At 37.8% G+C, this 20,989-nt stretch overlaps 1 protein-coding gene, 1 long non-coding RNA gene and 1 pseudogene across 8 annotated transcripts; 1 reads left to right on the top strand and 2 right to left on the bottom strand.

Annotated features, from left to right (window-relative positions):
* Positions 1-2,144: 2,144 nt before the first annotated feature.
* Positions 2,145-7,022, top strand: LOC109504629 (uncharacterized; annotated as a pseudogene).
* A 355-nt stretch (positions 7,023-7,377) lies between these two features.
* LOC112588691 (uncharacterized) lies at positions 7,378-14,700 on the bottom strand. 7 transcript variants are annotated; one of them, XM_025299376.1, is made up of 9 exons: positions 14,319-14,700; positions 13,223-13,363; positions 9,694-9,886; positions 8,899-9,006; positions 8,617-8,838; positions 8,199-8,526; positions 8,090-8,129; positions 7,954-8,006; positions 7,378-7,876 (listed from the first exon to the last, which is right to left on the bottom strand). In XM_025299376.1, the coding sequence occupies exons 6-9, from the start codon at positions 8,366-8,368 to the stop codon at positions 7,495-7,497; spliced, it is 645 nt and encodes a 214-aa protein (XP_025155161.1). In that variant the 5' UTR covers positions 8,369-8,526; positions 8,617-8,838; positions 8,899-9,006; positions 9,694-9,886; positions 13,223-13,363; positions 14,319-14,700; the 3' UTR covers positions 7,378-7,494. The 7 variants fall into 7 exon arrangements, with proteins under 7 accessions (XP_025155161.1, XP_025155160.1, XP_025155162.1 ...); XM_025299375.1 differs by having other exon boundaries at positions 8,617-8,825; XM_025299377.1 differs by lacking the exon at positions 8,899-9,006.
* Positions 14,701-16,149: 1,449 nt separating this feature from the next.
* On the bottom strand, positions 16,150-17,016 carry LOC105190330 (uncharacterized). The gene is made up of 2 exons (XR_850336.3): positions 16,445-17,016; positions 16,150-16,327 (listed from the first exon to the last, which is right to left on the bottom strand). It is a non-coding gene; the product is annotated as an uncharacterized LOC105190330 (long non-coding RNA).
* Between the last annotated feature and the right edge of the window lie 3,973 nt (positions 17,017-20,989).

Below are 20,989 nucleotides of genomic sequence, written 5' to 3'. Positions count from 1 at the left end.
ACGAATAACTTCAACAATTTATTGAATTTGAGATCTGAACATTCAGTACAATTACAGAAATGGTTAAGCCGAGATTCATTTGAGTGGATATCTCACGAAATTCAGAATGAAATTTTGAACATAATGAATCATTCTATTTTACGTAAACTAATTCAAAATGTAGAAAGCACGATTTAATTTTCTATTATTGCGGACGAGACGAGAATAATATCATTACTAAAGGACAGTTCAGTTTTTGCGTACAGTTTTTCAGTTCAGTTTTTAGGTACAAAAATTTACTTATTTAAAGTAAAATTTACATATTTAAAAATAATTTACTTTACTAAATAAGTTATGAGCTCATTAAAATATTTATTGATAGAAAATTTGATCACAACAAATAAAAAAATCTGTTTTAACAGAATTGAAATAAAAAAATTTATTTTTATGCTAAGATTCATTGCTTTTACGGTATAATAATTGTCACTTAAATTCATTAAGTCTGTTCGGAAATGTGCAAGCAATGACACAACGTCACGTTACCAAAATCTGCATCATTATTGTCATCGAGTCGGGGCTGTGTGGCGGACGGCCTGGCTCCCGTTGGTTTCTTGCAGGCGAGCATGCGGTGCTCCCGCCGACGCTCCGCGCGTAGCCACTAGTGCCGTTCGCGGCCGCTACATGACGCGCTCACTGATTCCGCTGCTCGCAGCTAAGAATCGGCCGCCCGGGTGATATAACCAAACGCGATCGCGAGCAGCGTGCTTTCGCATGGCCCAACGCCGATTGTGGCAATCTCTGGTGTCTGGTATGTGCGGCTTGTAGCGTCCGTCTTTACCGACGTTCTTTCTAGACTTTCCTAAAGCAGTTTTAGTGCATAGTCGAGATTCAAACCAACGCACTCTACACTCTGCTGAGTTTACTGGGGTGCTCAATATACCCTGCTGGGTTGAAGCTTTATGGTTGGAATCTACTGTGTTCAGCGGTGAGTTCTCTACGTTGCCACGCTTCAGGAGCGGGCTTTGGTCGCCTCCGTGTGGGACAGGTGAACTCTCTGTTTCCAAGCGTCCATCGAGGAACTTGGCTTTCAGGAGCGGCGAGGCCGTCTCCTTCGGAGTTTGCGAACTCTCTCTCTTCCAAGTATCCGTCAAGGATCTTGGCGATTTGACAAGCGACGCGATCGCGTCTTTGAGCACGCTGAGCTCTCGTCCACAGGACATCGGCGTTTCGCCGCAGGAACGATCAGTCGCCTCTAGCGTGACAGAGCTCAGCACTTTCGTTTGCTTGGCCACAGTTTCCTTTTTTACCGTGGCATCTTGCTGGCCGTTGAGTCCGAAAGGGCAGGCCTTCTGAAACGACGGAGGTCGTTTCACATTAGCGCTCGTTGATCTATTTCTTACGACCGATACTCGGGTTTCTCGATTTGGATTTACGACTCGAAAAGGCCGCACGAGATCCGAGTCTACTAACATCTCTAATTCCGATCCTTCTGACAAGGATGTTCTGACATCCCTGCGTCACGGCCGTTCAACCACTTGACGCGGCAACAAAGTCTATATCTATAATACTTTTTTCTTTCACGCAGGGAAAATCCATCATGGATACCTCCGCCCCCTTGGGGAGGGGCAGGGGTTATGTCAGACTCTTACCGACTAAAACCCCTGCGGGATGTCTACCTGACCGTGAGGAGAGGAGTTAGGGGAACTGCTCCCGCATTCCCTCCCCAACCCCCCGGCCCCAGGACTCTATTCCAAGAGCCCCTCGCCTTCTTGTACCGCACCCCCCTTCCCCTTTCGGAGAATTAGTGGGAGAGGTGCGGTCTCCAGCGGGTATCCCCGCCGGTTGGCCTTCTAGTGTCACCTTGGAGAAAGGGGACATCCACCCTTCCTCCTTATCTCCCCCTCTTCCTTAAGGGAGAGGGAGGGATTTTATATCTATAATACTATGTTCATGATATGTAATGATCAATATCTTAGGTCTACTAATTTAATGTTACCAATTCTTTGCATTTTAAGTTTGTAAACAATTCTATACAAATAGAAGAACTGTTTCTTGGATTTTACAGTACTGACAGTACGACATAAAAAACCTTGACGGTATAATTCTTGATATTTTACATTGTTTCGATTTGTCGACCTTTATATCTAATATTCGTGAACAATGTTATGACGGTGCAGAGAATATGTCTAGTATTTTTAATGGAGTTTAAGCTAGAATCCTGGAGATTGGAGAAAAAGCTCTTTTCATTCACTGCACTGCCTAATTTGAATTTAGTTGTTCAAGATTCAATCAAATCCATAACAGAATGTAGAGACACGTTAAATAACGTAAAAGATTTAATATATTTCGTAAAAAATTCACTTAGAAGGCTGGCAATTTTTAAAGATACAGGATAACAGCAACATACAGATCAGTATGACGGGTTGCTTGCCTTTGTTCGAATGATAATGCAGAGGTTTCCGAAAAAGTCACTCATTGGCTTTGTTGATGATGATATTTGCTGTATTCCCAATTATGACAAATAACTAACTTTGCTATGACCCAGTTATGACAAATGCAACTAACTTTGCACCGTGTGCGTTATGATAGTTTATCGATAGTTTATTGACAAGAGTCGAGACTCATCCCCTTAGTAAACGATCCGTGTAATGCCCGTATCACACTAGCGATTGGCGACTGCGTTTGCGTTTGCATTTGCGTTTACGATTGTTTCTTGACCAATCAGAAAAAAGCTGCTGGCGACTGCGATTTGCGATTCCTATTTAGCCGTCCGCCTATTTTTCACAATCGTAGACGCAAGTGCAACCAATCACAAAGCGACTTGTAGTAACATTAGAAGAGAACTTGTAAATGTGAAATCAGTGAATCATGCCACCTAAAAAACAGACATATTTTCAAAAGATGCAGAGTTTCTGCTGATTGATTTAGTGGAGTGTAGACCTATCCTTTGGGATAGTACTTCTGAGTTATATCAGGTGTAGTAAAAAGAAATCCATTATTTTTCCAATAGATGGCTTTAGTTATCTATATCTCGCGTTGTATAAGTCCGATCGGGTTCCACTAGATGGTGTTAGAAAGATGAGATATCGTACTAAAAAAACTTTTCTGACAGTTTTGTAATTAGTTGACTCAGTTTTGTTTGAGCGCGCGTCAAAGATGGACACTAGCAAATAGAAAATACGTTATATTTTACAGTTTTTCTTCGATGAAGGCGAAAACGCAAGCCAGGCGGCTGAAAATGTGAATAGTGTTTATGGTCCTGATACTGTAACAGCCAATCACGCGCAATTTTGGTTTCGTCGATTCCGTTCCGGTAATTTCGATGTCAAAGATGCACCACGTACTGGAAGGCCAATTGTCGAAAATATCGATAAAATCATGGACATTGTCGAGTCCGACCGTCATGTAAGCACTGTTTCGATTGCCCAAGAGCTAAAGATTGCACAAAAAATCGTTTGGAACCATTTGAATAAGGCTGGATACAAAAAGAAGCTCGATGTATGGGTGCCACACGAGTTAACGCAAAAAAATCTCATGGACCGAATTTCCATCTGCGAATCGCTGCTGAATCGCAACAAAATCAACCCATTTCTGAAGCGGTTAGTCACTGGTGATGAAAAGTGGATCACTTACGACAACGTCAAACGAAAACGGTCGTGGTCGAATCGCGGTGAGCCGGCGGAAACGGTGGCCAAGCCAGGATTGACGGCCAGGAAGGTTTTGCTGTGTGTTTGGTGGGATTGGCAGGGAATTATCTACTATGAGCTACTCCCCTACGGCAAAACTCTTAACTCGGAACTGTACTGTCAACAATTGGACCGTCTGAAGGAAGCAATCGCCCAGAAGCGGCCAGCTTTGGCCAATAGGAGAGGAATTGTGTTCTATCAGGACAACGCCAGGCCACACACATCGATAGTGACTCGCCAGAAGCTCCGGGAGCTTGGTTGGGAGGTTCTTATGCATCCACCTTATTATCCGGACCTGGCACCAAGTGATTACCATCTGTTCCTGTCCATGGCGAACAATTTTGCTGGTGAAAAACTCGCTTCAAGAGAGGCTTGTGTAAATCGACAGTCTCAATTTCTTGCCAATAGGGACGAGGGCTTCTATGAGAGAGGCATAATGAAATTATTTTCAAAATGGCAACAAGTTATCGAACAAAACGGCGCATATTTGACCTAAATCGGATCATTCTAACTATGGTAATTAAAGCCTTCAATTTCATGCAAAAATAATGGATTTCATTTTACAACACCTGATATAAGAGAACAGATTTAAAAGATGCAATTTGGGAAGAAGTGGCCCGTTCCTTAGGACCTCGTGTTTCAGGTTAATATTGTATACATCATATAATATGAAGAAATAATAAATTGGAAAGTTATTTCTATTAATACTTAGTATGATAATTATACATATATATATACAGGGTGTTTGATAGCTGATCATGCAGACGAAAGTTGGAGATAGATTGGTAGCCGAGAAGAAAAGTCATGTACCATAATGTCAAATTGCCAATAGTTATCGAATTATTAATTAAAACGTATGAGCCAACGAGCGCGTAGAGAGCGGAGGGCGACAGCAGTAAGCACGTAGACATTTGATACAGGCGGAGTCAGTGAGTAACGGTAGGCAAGCGCGCGCGACGAGGGGCAACATAAATAACAAGAAGCGAGCGCGCGCGACGAGGAGCGAGCGAGCGCGAACGACGAGGAGCGAGCGAGCGCGAACGACGAGGAGCGAGCGAGCGCGAACGACGAAGAGCAAGCGAGCGCAAGCGACAAAAGGCGAGCGAGCGCGACGAAGAGCGAGAGAGCGCGAACGACGAGGAACGAGCGAGCTATAACCTCTAGCCCTACACGCTCGTTGGCTCACATCTGTTAATTAATAACTCGATAACTATTGGCAATTTGACATTATGGTACATGACTTTTCTTCTCGGCTACACCCAATCTATCTCCAACTTTCGTCTGCATGATCAGCTATCAAACACCCTGTATATATATATATATATATATAGTATGCATTCACTTCATACAATTTTTGAACATTGTAAAATTCTATTAATACTTAGTATGATATATATCTATATCTGTATATATATATATATGTATATATATATATACAGGGTGTTTGATAGCTGATCATGCAGACGAAAGTTGGAGATAGATTGGGTGTAGCCGAGAAGAAAAGTCATGTACCATAATGTCAAATTGGCAATAGTTACCGAGTTATTAATTAAAATATGTGAGCCAACGAGCACGTAGAGAGCGGAGGGCGGCCGCAGTAAGCACGTAGCCATTTGATACAGGCGGAGTCAGTGAGTAACGATAGGCAAGCGCGCGCGGCGAGGGGCAACGTAAGCGACAATAGGCGATCGCACGCGACGAGGAGCGAGCGAGCTTTTTCTTTATAGCTTTTTCCTTATAGCTCGCTCGCTCCTCGTCGTTCGCGCTCGCTCGCTCTTCGTCGCGCTCGCTCGCCTCTTGTCGCTTGCGCTCGCTCGCTCCTCGTCGTTCGCGCTCGCTCGCTCCTCGTCGCGCACGTTCGCCTCTTGTTGCTTACGTTGCCTCTCGCCGCGCGCACTCGCCTACTGACACTCGCTGATTCCGCCTGTATCAAATGTCTATGTGCTTACTGCGGTCGGCTTCCCCTCTCTACACGCTCGTTGGCTCACATGTTTTAATTAATAACTCGATAACTATTGGCAATTTGAGATTATGGTACATGACTTTTCTTCTCGGCTACACCCAATCTATCTCCAACTTTCGTCTGCATGATCAGCTATCAAACATCCTGTATATATAGCATGCAATCACTTCATACAATTTTTGAACACCATGTAAAATGTAAAAGTTGAAAGAAGTTATGTGTACAAATAAATTGTATATATTTAAAGTAATACGTCTTTCTTCCTAGGTACTGTTATAGCAAGCAGATTTAAAAATATGAAAGATACTTTTATGTCAAATTTGAGAAGAGTGAAGGACTCTAAACATAGTAGAAAAGGCACTACAGATATTTATATTCCAAAGTGGCCTTTGTACAGACGTTTAAAGTTTTTACAGAAGACAATGGTTTAGAGTACTTCCATTTCAAATCTCACTACTTCTTCAGAGGAGAATATTGACGATCCTGTATCACAGAGGAGAAGAATTTCAAATGAATCAATGACACAGTGGGTATCATATGTAGCAGAGGAGAACCAAGATAAGGAAATTGTTACTGAGAAACCTGAACTTTTAAACATGTATTATAATGACTCTATGAAAGTAAGATTATTATATAATAGAGCTTTGACAACATTTGAATATATTTAAAGAATGAGTATAACAAAATTATTTTTAATTTGTATAAAATTTTACTGGTGGAATTTGGTATAGAAATTTATGCTTCGATCAAGAGAAGATTCATCTAATAATTCTACAGATTTATCAGTATCTGAAAGTTATGCAAGCTCAGTAAGTTAAAACAATTGTTGATATTATAAATAGAATATTAACCTTTTTTCTCTAGAACATCCTTATTCACAGCCAATATCTTATGCACTTGTACTTTTGCGATTTATGTCTACTCTTGTCCTACAGGCAACTTCGCAAAATGCAACTGTTTTGATCTCAACAGCATCAACAAAGCCTATATCTACTGTATCTGCTTCTAAAAAACAAGATACCGACAATCAGATGTATACCAAACGAGGATCTAAAAGAAAGACTGGTACTTTCATGGAAGAAGCAGTTAGTGCCATTAAAACTTTGTCAACCTGATCCAATTACTTCATTTGAGCCTAACTTATCTGTATCCAGATTCAGTCAATATCCCGATAATGACTCTGCTCATACCTTAGGATTGTTTATTGCGGCAAGACTACGTGAAATGCAGCCTGAAGAGCGTAGACTGTGTGAAAATGAAATACTAAAACTGATATCTCAGTTTTAATATTTTCTTTATTATATTCATAAAACTTTATATATTACATATACTAAGTTTTTATTTCTCAGAGAAAAGTTTAAAATGCAATTAAATTTTATTTTAGTTTTAATAGGAACATGACAAATATTTTATTATGTACTAGGTTTAAAGTAATTACATATTTTGTGTATAAATATTCATAAGAAAGTATTTAAATATTATCTTAATTACAAATATGAACCTAATTAGTATAAATCTAGTAACTCTGCGTTTATATGCAGAGTATGTTATTTTAAGTTTCAGATGTTTTAGCATACAGATGTTTTAACGTTTTTGATATCTAGAGTATGTCATTTTTAGTTTCAGATGTTTTAACATTTAGATTTTATGTTCAAACTTAGAAAAATGATTATAAAATATTTCCTTATATTATAATTGTTCTACAGTTATCTTATATGTTTGTAGTAGAAATGATAATTGTCTGTTGAAAAATATTAATATTGTTTATTTATAATTGTTATCTAAATATGTTATGCTAATAAAATACAAAGCTGGTAAAATACAAAGTGAATAAAAGTTCTACAAAAATATATTTTATTTTGTCTGTCACTGAATTGCCTGATCTTGCCATGGTATTCTTCCAATGTTATTAAAATATTCACATAAAGTTTTTCGCATTTCTATGGCAACAGAAGCATGGAGATTGCCTCCTTGATGTTGTAATCTTAATAAATCTTGTCCTTGCTCATCTCGCCATTCTCCATATTGCAATTGACCTGTCATTTCATCTTCCATATCAATATATCCTGGTGGAGTATATATCATACGGCCTATACTGTGAGATCTCAACATATTATGAAGACAACAAATCGCCAATACAATGCAACGAGTATCATCTGGGTCGTATCTCATTGGAGATCTGAATATATTAAATCTGCTGACCATGACTCCAAATGCATTTTCCGCACATCGTCTCGCTCTAGATAATCTGCAACAATAATTAAATGTGGAATATATAAATACTGATATATAAGAAAAAACACCTATTCCTTTTCTTCTACTTACCTGTAATTATAAATTCTTCTCTCTTTTTTTCCTGTACATTGTTCCTTGGGATCCTTGGGATAAGGTATGAGCACATTTATTGATAAAGAAAAACCTTCATCTCCTATAATTACATAAGGAAAATCCTGCTCAGTACCTGGTAGGGGACTTGGTGGAGGAATATTAATGTCGTTTTTCTGCAAATTATGTTTTAGAGCACATTTATTCCATATTCCTCTGTCAGATATTCGTCCATTTGTGCCTACATCGACGAATATAAATCGAAGTTGAGCATCCACAACCCCCAAAAGCACGATACTGAACGTTTCCTTGTACAATAATTGAAGTATGAGAAACTAGACTGAAGTGGAGGATCTATCCGAACATGTTTCCCATCCATGGCACCCAAGCAATTTGGAAAATTCCATCTTTCCATATAATCATGAACAATTACTTTCCAAGCCAATTCACTGTCAGGAAATTTCAGATGTGTTTCTTGCAAAACAGAAATGAGAGCACAAGTATCCTTTATGATCCCAGATATAGTGCTTTGTCCAAGACAGAAAGTATAAGATAGTGATTCTTGACTTTCACCTACAACAGATAATATACAAAATTATTACATGATGAAAAATAAGTCACAAAAAAATATATAACTTGCTTAAAATAGATATGCTCAACAACCTGTTGCCAAATGACGTAATGTTACAGCAAGTCTTTCTGCAGGGGAGATACTTTGTCGGAGATGAGTATCCTGTCTTTTAATTAATGGCTCCAATTTCTTCACAACCCAGTAAACAATCTGTACGCAGACTGACGTCAGATTGGCGACAGATTCGAGCAGGCACTGTTGACAGATCCGTAGACATCTGTGTCCGCGCACGGCTTGTGATCTGTCGACAAAGCCTGTGTACATTATCTAACGGCAGATTGGCGGCAGCGTGCGTGCAGAGTCTACTAACATACTTTAATAGCAAATTGACGGCAGAATGCGCGCAGTTTCTGCTGACAAATTCTGACAGCAGATTGGTGGCAGAATGTGAGCAGATTCTGTCGTTTCATTAAATGGAATGGCTGGACACACAGGTTTTTAAATGATCATTTAAATTGGTATTTAAATCCCATACCATTTTGTTCTCTACTTTTTCTGCTTTAGTATTTAATAAGAAATAAATACAATACAATGTGGAGAGGTGAACTATGATCATTATTAACTATAATTTACAAGGAAAGTACAATTTTGTCAATTACGTTAAATATTATAAACATATATATAGATTTTTGTTGAGACTTTAAATTCTTAATACATAACTACGCAAAATAAAATTTTCGAGATAATTAACTTATTGAGAATTAGCAAATCCTAATAGAAATAATGCCTTATGTAAAAATAACGAAAGAATCGTATATTTGTATTACGTGCAATATATTTATTAACGTATTTGGTACTTTTTTTTTAATCATTATGTATTTTAATTCCAACGAAGTAATTCTTGTACAACATTGTACAAAGTCATCGCCTGTCGCTTAACGCAATGCAACGTATAATGTTTTCCTGTTCGTGTAAAGAGGCTACATAGTAGAAAACATATACAATATACATGCATGCACACAGGCCACATAGTAGAACATAAGAATCCAAAATATGTAACATTTTTAAAACGCTAAATGCATTTTTTAACGTGACTAAATAAAATAAAATAGTATATAATAAACTAATATAAAATAAACTTGGATAATATAAAAAATACATGTATTTACGTTATTATGTATGTAGAAGAACTTATGCGCAAAATCTTTCACTTTTGGCCTAAACGAACATTTTCTCTGTAATATAGATTCTTCTATATTTTATATTCTATATTTCGGCCTTCTTTACTCCGTCCTAAATGGTATTCGTTCATCAATGATCAATTCTCCTTGCAGCAGTCGTCAGATTATCTTTTATAATGTCCTACAAACAGAGACAATAGAAATAGTGTTATACATGCTAATAATATAATCCACAAGGACAAAATAAAGATTGTACAACAGAAAGCATAGACTCTTGCATAACGCATAAAGAAATACATGAATAAAAATCCTTCATTTCCATCGTGGAACCTATTGATTATAACCTCTTCATAATATTTATTAAGTCAATATATACACAGGATGTATAAAAACCGGGATAAAATATCACAAAGCTAAGCATTTTAGAAAAAAATATTTCAAATGAAAATTGTAGCTTTTCAAAAGATCTATTTACTAATATTATGAGTTTAACCTTGAATGGCGTCGCCCAGGTCAGGATAAGATTACCTTGACTTTTTTAAATAGGAGCCCCTATTTTTTATTGTATATTCTTGTAGCCTCTTTTCGGTCCTTTTCAAAGCACTATAACTTTTTCTATTTTGAGTAAGCCGTTTCGAAGTTATTGAGCTTCTTATCATAACATGTCCAGTCAACTAAGGCAAGATCAAAGAAGTATCTAGCCAGTCAAGACAAAATCAAAGAAGTATCCAGCCAGCCAAGGCAAGATAAAAAAAGTGTCCAGCCAGCCAAGACAAGATCAAAGAAGTATCCAGCCAACCAAGGAAAGATGATCCTAAAGGAAAACTAGCAATTAAAAGCTTGATTAATGTATCAAATTGTTCATCATTCATTGGTTGACAATGCGCTAATCGATGATAAAAATCTGAAACAGCATCTTCTACAAAAGCGTTTGAGAATAATGTTAATCTCTAAAAGAAAAAGTAAAGTCTAACGAATAAGCCAGGAAACAAAAAGATTTATCCAATAAACAGAAATTTGTATTAATTAGATAACAAAATCGATAATTCAATTAAAGAAAGAAAAATCAATAACAACAATCATTTATCTTTTCCGTATGAAACAACGCGTATCATGTACTGTATCAGTAATTTGTACTACTTCAAATCAAATTCATTGATTTGAAATAATTCGAAGGTGAATTTTAGTGCTGTTATAAATTTAGTACATTAGTATTACTTTAATATTACATGTGTATGAAATACAAGTCACGAAATTGCTCCAGCCGCTGACTGAACATCTTATCATAAAAAGCTCGATAACTTCGCAACAGCTTACTCAAAGTGGAAAAAATTATAGTTCTTTAAAAAGGTTTGAAGGGCTACAAAAATATGAATAAAGAATAGGGGGTCCTATTTAAAAAATTCTAGGTAACCTTGTTCTGACCTTGGCGACACCATCCAAGGTCAAACTCATAATGTCAGTAAATAGATCTTTTGAAATCCTATAATTCTTATTTGAAACATTATTTTCTAAAATGTTTAGTTTCAGTGATATTTCACCATCCCAGTACTTTTTATTATACCCTGTACATATATTAGGTTGTTCGGAAAGTTCGTTTCAAATTTCGCGCGCTCCCCATTTCTATGTAATCAGTAAGAACGAGGGCGCTCTAAACGATTTTATGTTTGTCAACAAACATTCCCGGATCTATGAGCCCGCTAAGGAAACTTCGCAGATCTTCCTAAGTGCAACTATTTCGTCAGAAATCAGTTTGAAAAATGGAGAACCAAAAAGTCCATTTTCGTCATGTGATGCTATATTGCTTTAAACGTGGCTTCACGGCTTCGCAGACCCTGAATGAGATGTTCTCAATATATGGAGATGCCTGCGTCACTCACTAGACAGTTCGAAAATAGTAGTTCGAAGACAGTATCGAAGATTCGAAGCTGGCGATTTCAACATGGAAGATCAAGCTCGCTCAGGCCGGCCTCAGGAGGTTGATGAAACGCTTCTTATGGATCTCGTGCACGAAAATCCTCGAGTGACAGTTAGAGAACTCGCCGACATTCTGCACAAGTCTGTTTCCACCGTGCATGACCATCTGAAGAAGCTAGGATTCTCAAGTCGACTGGATGTGTAAGTGCCACACGAAATGAATGAACGGCAGTTGCTGAAACGTGTGAACGTCTGCGATATGCTGCTTCAACGGCACCAAAAAAAACCGTTCTTGAAGAGGATCATAACGGGCGATGAAAGTTGGATCCTATACAATTATGTTAGCCGCAAGAGGTCGTGGGGAACCAGCGACGCGTCTACGCAAACAGTGGCCAAGCCGGGGCTTCACGCGAAAAAGGTTCTTCTGAGTATCTGGTGGGATTTTAAGGGCGTGGTATATTATAAGCTTCTTCAACCAAACGAAACCATCAACGCGGCGAAGTACAGCCTTCAACTGGACGAACTGAAGACTGCCATCGCACGGAAGCGCCCTGAATTGGCCAACAGGCGTAGAATTGTTTTCCATCATGATAACGCCAGACCTCACGTCGCAATGTCTATCCGTAGGAAGCTGTTAGACGTTCTTGGGACGTTCTTCCTCATCCTCCATATTCTCCCGACCTTGCCCCATCTGACTACTATCTATTTCTTTCTTTAAAAAATTTTCTTCGGGACAAGAAATTCGAGTCTTTGAAAGTCCTCAAAAGTCATCTTGATAAATTCTTCGCCAATAAGAAACCATTATTTTGGAGCAAAGGCATCATGCAGCTTTCTGAAAGATGGGCCAAGGTCGTTGAACAAAACGGTACATATTTGCTTCAATAAAGTTCCTCTTTGTGTAAAATATTGCGCTCTTAATTTATTTCAAAAATTTGAAACGAACTTTCCGAACAACCTAATATTTCCTAATATTTCTGATTATCACTTGTTCCGTGCAGCTGTATTTCCTGCATTCTATTAAACATCTGTTGCAGAGGTAAACCTGGCTTCCTGCAAAATTTCCTAAAAATGGACATGTTGTTTTCAAATGGAAAAGCTGAAAAGGAATCTAAACTTCCAAGACGTCTGACATCGTCAGTGAGATGGAAAAGACCGTGTATATTGTATGAATAGAAAGTAGCACCATAGAGAGAACCACAACGAAGGACAAATTTTTGCAGTGCAAGTTGTGCAAAATCAAGATATTTGTTCGATGGAGATTGTGATAAAATTCTTATAGCACAGTGTAACAATAGGAAATGCTTGTATAATTGTTCATCTAACACACCATAAGTAACAACAATACCTGTGTACAAAAGAATCTGACGAAGCTCTGTAGCTTTATATTTGGAGCATGCATCCAGAGGTCTAGGGTGTCTTACGAAATCAGTAGGACAATATTGTCGAAGAATATTCAACCTAGCATTAATTACAGAAATTGATTTTGCACAGAGTTTTGCTCTGCATATGTATTTCCCACATACTAACGCAGACAATAACTTTTTCATAACACCTAAACACACTAGGTGCATGTACTCGAAAGGCACTTGCGATACCATACCTATTGGGAGCAACGATAATGGGCCTGTGCCTTCTTTATGATGATGATCTTCGTCTACATATCTGATATATTCGTCATCATTTCTCAAAGAATGGTTGATTCCATGGAAGACATTATGATGTTCACATTGTGTGCCTGAAACTTTACATTTGGAACATGGTTACGAAGATATATGGCCAACATGATTAAGAACAAAAGCTCGAGCTGGTGCATCTGCTATGAATGATCTCAACTGTATTGGTACTCTATTGCCATTAAAGTTAATGCCACCATTTGATAGGATTGCTCTAATATCAGTAACAAATTTTTCGAAAAAGATATTAGCATCATGAGGTTTATGTGTACCTTTATAAATCCCTTCAACAAAGGGTTTTGCCTGCTATATATTATATACTCTACATTGTATAGGCCAGATATGAATAGTACCTGTTCTATCCAATGTGCATCCATTAGTATTAAAATCTAATTGGAGCTGTGTAGGAATAAATGTTAATGAAACGTTTAACAGACTTTCAACGATACGTGCTTCCACATCAAAGTAAATGTACTCTCCTGGCTCTACGTTATATGTAACAACTTGATTTCGTGATGTATGAAGAAGAGTTCTCACATCTTTAGGTAAATTCGAAAAGCAAGGATGTGTTCTAAGGAGAGATAACACATTATTACCTTGCATATGAATTAATTTATTGTCGACAAAGCAAGATGCTAATCGTTCACGAAAGGATGTTTGTGATAAATCATGGGAAGATAATGACAACGTATTATTAATATCTAAAACGCATGAAGATGAGGAAGATGAGAAAGAACAAGAAGATTCATTAATAATATGAGTGTCATCCCTAATACCATAATCATCAGTGGAAACATTAAGACTATTGCTCCAAAAACTACAGCCCGGAATTGATGAGCCAGGATTATCTTTAACATTATTATTCTTTATTGATTCCCTATCAACAATGGTACATACAGATGAATTTTGTGAACTCAAGTTCTCTTTGATCTCCGACATAACCCTAATTTGTTGTCTTCTACACAACTTATGCACCGATTTGCGCGACACGGATAATTTATAATAATTTTTTTCCATAATTACGTATTTTTTTGGGCGAATCTCGTTTTGCAGCAAATATACGTCCCGAGCAAAACACTATGTACTGACTTTCTATTATACGTCATGTAACGACAGTCGCACTTGAAACAATGGTCACGTTCAGTGGAGAAAACTGCTCCGCTACTACTCAGTAACAAATGTTCATGATTGGAGAATTTTTTAAAATCTTTGGCAGGTCCAAACGGACGTACCAATCAGAGACGTTTGCTACGGAACGGTAGCGGAGCAATTTTTCTGCTGAATGCGGCCAATGACTTCTGTTATTAGTAAACTTTGAATTCGGAACCGACTGGGCAATATTGAACTTGCAGATTGGCGAATGCAATTTAACTGACATATAGGGAATGCCACGGTCTCACTGGCTGCGTTCAGTAGAACAAAGATTGTGTTCAGAAAACAAAGCGCTCACTGAGCGCTTAGTAACTATTGGTCCTTATTGTTATATCCTTACATTCAGACCAATAACGTTGACGAATTACTCAACCGTTGTGTAACCGTTGTGTTTTCTGAACGCAGCCAAAATGATCAGTGAGCGCTTAGTGATTATTGTCTGTGATTGGAGCATTCTTTTAGATTCTTCATAGACCCAGAAGTATTTACCAATCAGGAGCGAGAATCATTAAGCGCTCACTGATCATTTTGTTCTACTAAACGCAGCTAAACTGAAAGAGAAGAAAAAACTGCTTACCAAGTGCTTTGTGATTATTATTTATGATTGGAGTATTCTTTTAGATCTTTAACAAATCTAGGGGAATGAACCAATCAGAAACGATAATCACTAAGCGCTTAGTAAGCAGCACTGTATTCCAATATTCGTTGCCAGTATTGAAAGTCTATAGTTAATGTTACGTACACTATATATTTTTAGTACTGGCAGTAAATATCGGAACACTCCCAAAAGCGTACACAGTCCCTTATGACTCTCGCAGATCAGCGCGATGAGCGACGCAACATGCAACGCGCGACCTAATAAGCGCGTATATCTAATAAGCCTTCAGTTATTCCAGAGAAACAGGAGAACTACAGTCATTGGATATCATGCGTCGCATCTCGCGTATCGCGTCACGCATTGTGCTGGTTTGCAAGAGCCATTAGGCCGGGTATATAATACGTGTAACAAGCCTTAAGCCGCAATAGCGTTCTCGAGTGAACTGGAGTAATCGCTCTGAAGACGATTTTTAACATTAATTTATATATACTACATTTATTTATATATTATTATTAAATACTAGTTTATATATAATACATTCAAAGCTCTGTGATAAGCTACACAGAGCTAATTATATCGTAAAATATTCTATTGTAGAACGGGTTTAAGGCTTGCTATAACTATTGTAGATTTCTTTACTAATTGTCAGGAAGTCAATTGTCTTGAAAAATTATCTTGTATATAGTTTCTCGCAGCTTGCAGATTGACAAATTAAAGTCCCAGTAACAATCTATACATATTAATTAAAAAAATTCATAGAAGACATTCGATGTATGCACAGTAGCTAAGAAAAACTTGTAATAAACGAATATTTATATATTTGTACTTTTTTATTGCATGTTTAAATAAAGACAAACTCATGTTTTAACTGTTAGTTAGCTTACCAAGAAGATGGAACACAATCCGCCCTTAATAAAATAATTTATGAAATGACTAACAGAGTCTGCGGAAAAATGAGCAGAGTCTGCTCACATTCTACCGTCAATCTGCCATCAGATTATGTGTGCAGGCTCTGCTCGCAATCTGTCGCCAAACTGCTGTTACATTATATATACGTAGACCCTGCTCGCAATCTGCCGCCAGTCTACTGTCAGATATTATGTGTGCAGATTCTGTCGCTTAACTGACATCAATTTGGCGACATCGCCTGACACAGCAGATTTTGTCTACAGTCTGTAGCCTTATTGTCAACAAAATCTGTCAACAGGTTCTGTTCAGAATCTGTTTGCGCAGGTTTGGCTATCTGGGATCCTCAAACAAATCTGAAGACATACGAAGACATCTGACAAAACAAATACATAATATTAATTACTGAAAGTGATTAGAGTTAACAAACTATACTCAAATTACATTCTTACGTTCTATAGATTATAACCCATACATAAAAAAATATATCTACCTGCGATACTTATCTGGATCTTCTAGTTGTAATTCTAGAAAGAGGTTATGAAAACAACCTTGTTGTGCTCTTTTAGCTATCCAGGATCAAACCCACATTTTTTTTTTTAGGAAGAACCTTTTTCTCATACTGTGACTTTAACATCATTAACATCACAATGACACATATTTTTTTTTTCTTTCTATGTTCCATTTTTCTTCACTTCTGTTGCAAAACCTATTATTATACATTGAAACGACGAAATGCAAACGCTTACTCCCAGCGGTCACTAGTGTGATTGACAAACATCAAATCGCAAGCGCAAACGCAAACGCAAACGCAGCCGTCAATCGCTAGTGTGATACGGGCATAATACGGTGAACGTGACGATTGGTATCGAAATCTATCGAAGTCGCATTGAAACGTTGAGGCACCTTTTCCGGGATGTTGACTGATTGTCTCGATTATGCCGCGTTGCGGCCGGCTTTGTACCGTTTGCGGCTGTCATCGCGGTGAATGAGTTGAGTGACAGTTTGTACGAAAGAAGTTCGAATGGGGTTATATTAGTCAGACAGAGAGAATGGGGAGGGGGAGAGAGGTAAAGAGGGAGGGAGGGAGGAAAGGAGGGAGGGAGGGAGAGAGAGAGAGAGAGAGAGAGGGGGGAGGCAGAAAGAGAGTGTGAGAGAGAGTGAGAGAGAGGGGGAAGATATGTGAGAGAGAGAGAGGGAGAGAGAGAGAGAGAGAGAGAGAGAGAGAGAGAGAGAGAGAGAGAGAGAGAGAGAGAGAGAGAGAGAGAGAGAGAGAGAGAGAGAGAGTGAGAGAGAGAGAATTGTGAGGGAGGAAGAGGCAGAGAGAGTGTCTATGAGAGAGAGTTAGTATGAGAGAGAAAGAGTGGGAGAGAGAGTGAGAAAGAGAGAGTATGAGACAGAGAGTGTGTGTGAGAGAGAATATGTATGAAAGAGGGAGTGTGTGAAAGAGGGAGTGTGAGAGAGAATGTGAGAGAGAGAGGGTGTGTGTGAGAGTGAGTGCGTGAGAGTGGGAGGGCGAGAGTGAGAGAGAGGGGGAAGGAGAGATAGCGCTTAAGATGGTCTTGAATAGAAATGTTAAACGTCGAAATTTTCATTGGTTACGCGTTACTATACAGAAAATATATCATGGAATTTAAAATTTTATGCGCCGGATACATCGTATGTTGGAGTCAGATGTTATCTAACTTATATTACACTTCAGAAATTATTTTTGATTTATGATATTTATTCTAAACTTTAATATGAATAAGCTGAAATGGAAAAAGAAACCTTATAATGTTCCTTATAAGGAATCTTATAGGAAAGGAAACAAAAAAAAGGTGAAAGAGAAGGAAAAGGAGTTCTTCTTTACCTCTAGTCCTATATTCGGTGATTTAAGACTTACATAACCCTTTGCGGTCGATGCCACCACAGTGGCAGCATTCGCAAGTTGTAGAAGTCGGTGCCGCCAGGCTGGCATTTATGATTGCCTGGTGTGCGGCATGGCGAACGAAGCTAGCGATAATGAATGAAAACTATCCTCCCGATGCTAGATTCAAATGTTTAGATCAACTTACAGATGTCAATGTTTATCGATCTCTTCGAAATCTGCCGGCTGCAAAGAGTTAATCCTTAAAAATTGACCAAACACAGCCGATTTTCCTTAAATATTGTATAGCTTACTTTAAGTTATTCTAAACTTTAATATGAATAAATTAAAATGGCGCGCACAAATGCGCGCTTGTAGAGTGCGAGAGTGAGAGAATAAGAGAGTAAGAGAGGGAGGGAGGGAGAGAAAGAGGGAGAGAGAGTGAGGGAGAGAGTGAGAGAGAGAGAGAGGAAGACAGAGAGGGAGAGAGAGGGAGAGAGAGAGAAAGAGAGAGAGGGAGAGAGAGAGAGAGAAAGAAAGACATAGACCTTATGATGGTCTTGAATAGAAATGTTAAACGTTGAAATTCTCATTGGTTAGACGGTTACGCATTACTATGCAGAAAATATTTGTCATGGAATTTCAAACTATGCGCCTAATACATAGTATGTTGAAGTCGGATATTATGGAACTTATATTACACTACAGAGATTAGTTTTGATTTATATTTATTCTAAACTTTAATATGAATAAACTAAAATGGAGGAAAGAACCTTATAAGATAAAAAAGGAAACAAAGAAGAGGTGAATGAGAAGGAAAAGGAGTTCTTCTTTATCTCTTCTTTATCTACTACATTCGGTGATTTAACACTTAACCCATTAACGTCCAAAAATCCTAAAATATTAGCCTTACTTTGCAACTGTATTTTATGTAAAGAAACATTATATAAGGTTGGAATAGCATTGCCTTATGTTTTCGGGGTCGTTCTACAAGATTCCGGCATCAAAATTCGTTTAGATTCACAATAAAATTCAATATAGCGGAATTTTTGGAAAAAAGTCATGAAAAATCGACAATTTTATTTTTTATAAGCTTGATTTCGTATCAAAAATGTTACTTTGATACAGATACAAGTGTCACATCTTGTCTCAAAAATGTTGAACTTTCAAGATATGTATTGATGAAAATGTGAATTCAAGATGACTGCCTCAAAATGAGTATTTTTAGAATAACTTCGCAAAATCTTAATATTTAGCATCAGTTTAGTATGCAAGGTACTGATTTTAGGATATTTGCTGACAACTAATTCATATTAGAGAATTTCAAAATGGCGGATCCAAGATGATGACTAAAAGGCACGAATAATCGTGAAAATTTCCAGAATCTAGAAAATTTTCATGAATTTTCTTCTATTATTTTCATATTCATGAATTATTTTCGAGACATATATACGTATATATACAGGATGGGTAATTATAAACTTACAAACTTTATAAAAAACATAAAAAACATTGAGATGAGTACAACGGACGGGAAAAAATAGAAATCGACTAAGTAAAGTTTTGAGAATAATTGCTAAATAAAGAACGAATAAACGCTCAGTGGGCATGCGTTATGGGCATCGCAGGCATGTTACTCCGCACGACTTGGGCTGGATTGACAGGCAATAACAGTGGACCGTCACGCGCCGTTGTTACCTGTCAATCCGGTCCAAGCTATGTGGAGTAGCAGGACCGCGACGTCCGATCACTGTGCATTTATTCGCTCATTTAATAATTTAATAATTTTTATTTAATAATTATTTAATAATTTTTCTCAAAACTTTACGTAGTCGATTCAAATTTTTTCCCGTCCGTTGTATTTATCTCGATATTTTTTATGTTTTTTATTAATGTTTTTTATTAAGTTTGTAAGTTTATAATTACCCATCCTGTATATGTGCATGTGTATGTCTCGAAAATAATTCACGAATATGAAAATAATAGAAGAAAATTCATGAAAATCTGGAAATTTTCACGATTATTCGTGCCCTTTAGTCGCCATCTTGGATCCGCCATTTTGAAATTCTCTAATATGAATTAGTTGTCAGTAAATATCTTAAAATCAGTACTCTGGATATTATATTGATGCTAAATACTAGGATTTTGCGAAATTATTCTAAAAATACATTGTTTTTTAAGTCTTTTTCGTTCAAATCGCCATTTTGAGGCAGCCATCTTGAATTCACATTTTCATCAATGTATACCTTGAAAGTTCAACATTTTTGACACAAGATGTGACACTTATATTTGTATCAAAGTAATGTTTTTCATACGAAATCAAGCTTATAAAAATAAAATTATCGATTTTTCATGACTTTTTCCAAAAATTCCGCCATATTGGATTTTATTATAAATCTAAACGAATTCTGGTGCCGGAATCTTATAGAACGACCCCGAAAACTTAAAGAAATGCTATTCCAATGCTTATACGAGGGTAGTCCCAGAAGTACCTGACCTTGCAACTGCGTGTCCGGTTACAACCTAACAAAGAAAACAAAAAATTTGGGAAAAAATATCTTTATTTCTCTACATAGTCTCTTTTTATCTCAATACACTTTTTCCGGCGATGTTCAAATAGCTTCGGTACCCTGTTTATAGTGGGAATCATCGAGCTCCTTAAAATAGTCATCAAGCCACCTTAGTCCATTGTTTTGACTGTTCCTTCGTCTCAGATATGAAGTGAAGGACCCATGTTTTATCCATGGTTATGAATCGACACAAGAACTCGGCTTTATTGCTGCGAAACTTCGTCAAACACTCGATTGAAACATCCTCACGACGCTATTTTTGTTCCATTGTGAGTAATCGCGACCATAATGTGAAAATCGTAATAATTTTTTAGTAATAACCGCGTAAAGTTTGGCGTTTTCCACACCCATCACGGCCTATAGACGCTTCGTGGCAAGCTGTGTGCGTGGGGGCTGAGCGGTAACGCGTCTCGTGTTAATTGTCGCGATGGCGTCTTGGCGCTTTGACTCCGCGCCGCGGTCAACGCGAGCCGCGTTATTGCTCAGCTCCTACGCACACAGCTTGCCGCGGAGCGTCTATAGGCCGCGCTGGGCATGGAAAACTCCTAACTTGGTGCTTATAATTAAAAAACTATTACAATTTTCACCTTATGGCACAGGACTTTTTTGTTCCTCTCAC

This window comes from Harpegnathos saltator, unplaced genomic scaffold (assembly GCF_003227715.2).
Source record: "Harpegnathos saltator strain DR-91 unplaced genomic scaffold, Hsal_v8.6 scaffold27, whole genome shotgun sequence".
NCBI lineage: Eukaryota > Metazoa > Arthropoda > Insecta > Hymenoptera > Formicidae > Harpegnathos > Harpegnathos saltator.
The sequence above is the reverse complement of the archived record's forward strand: the minus strand, read 5'-3'. Positions and strand labels throughout refer to the sequence as shown.

Coding starts and splice junctions, on each gene's coding strand:
- LOC112588691 (XM_025299376.1), bottom strand. CDS start 8,368: ATGGAAAGATGGAATTTTCCAAATTGCTTGGGTGCCATGGATGGGAAA. Junction 8,007..8,089: donor TCCACCAAGTCCCCTACCAG/GTACTGAGCAGG, acceptor CCTTATCCCAAG/GATCCCAAGGAACAATGTAC. Junction 7,877..7,953: donor AGAAGAATTTATAATTACAG/GTAAGTAGAAGA, acceptor TTATTGTTGCAG/ATTATCTAGAGCGAGACGAT.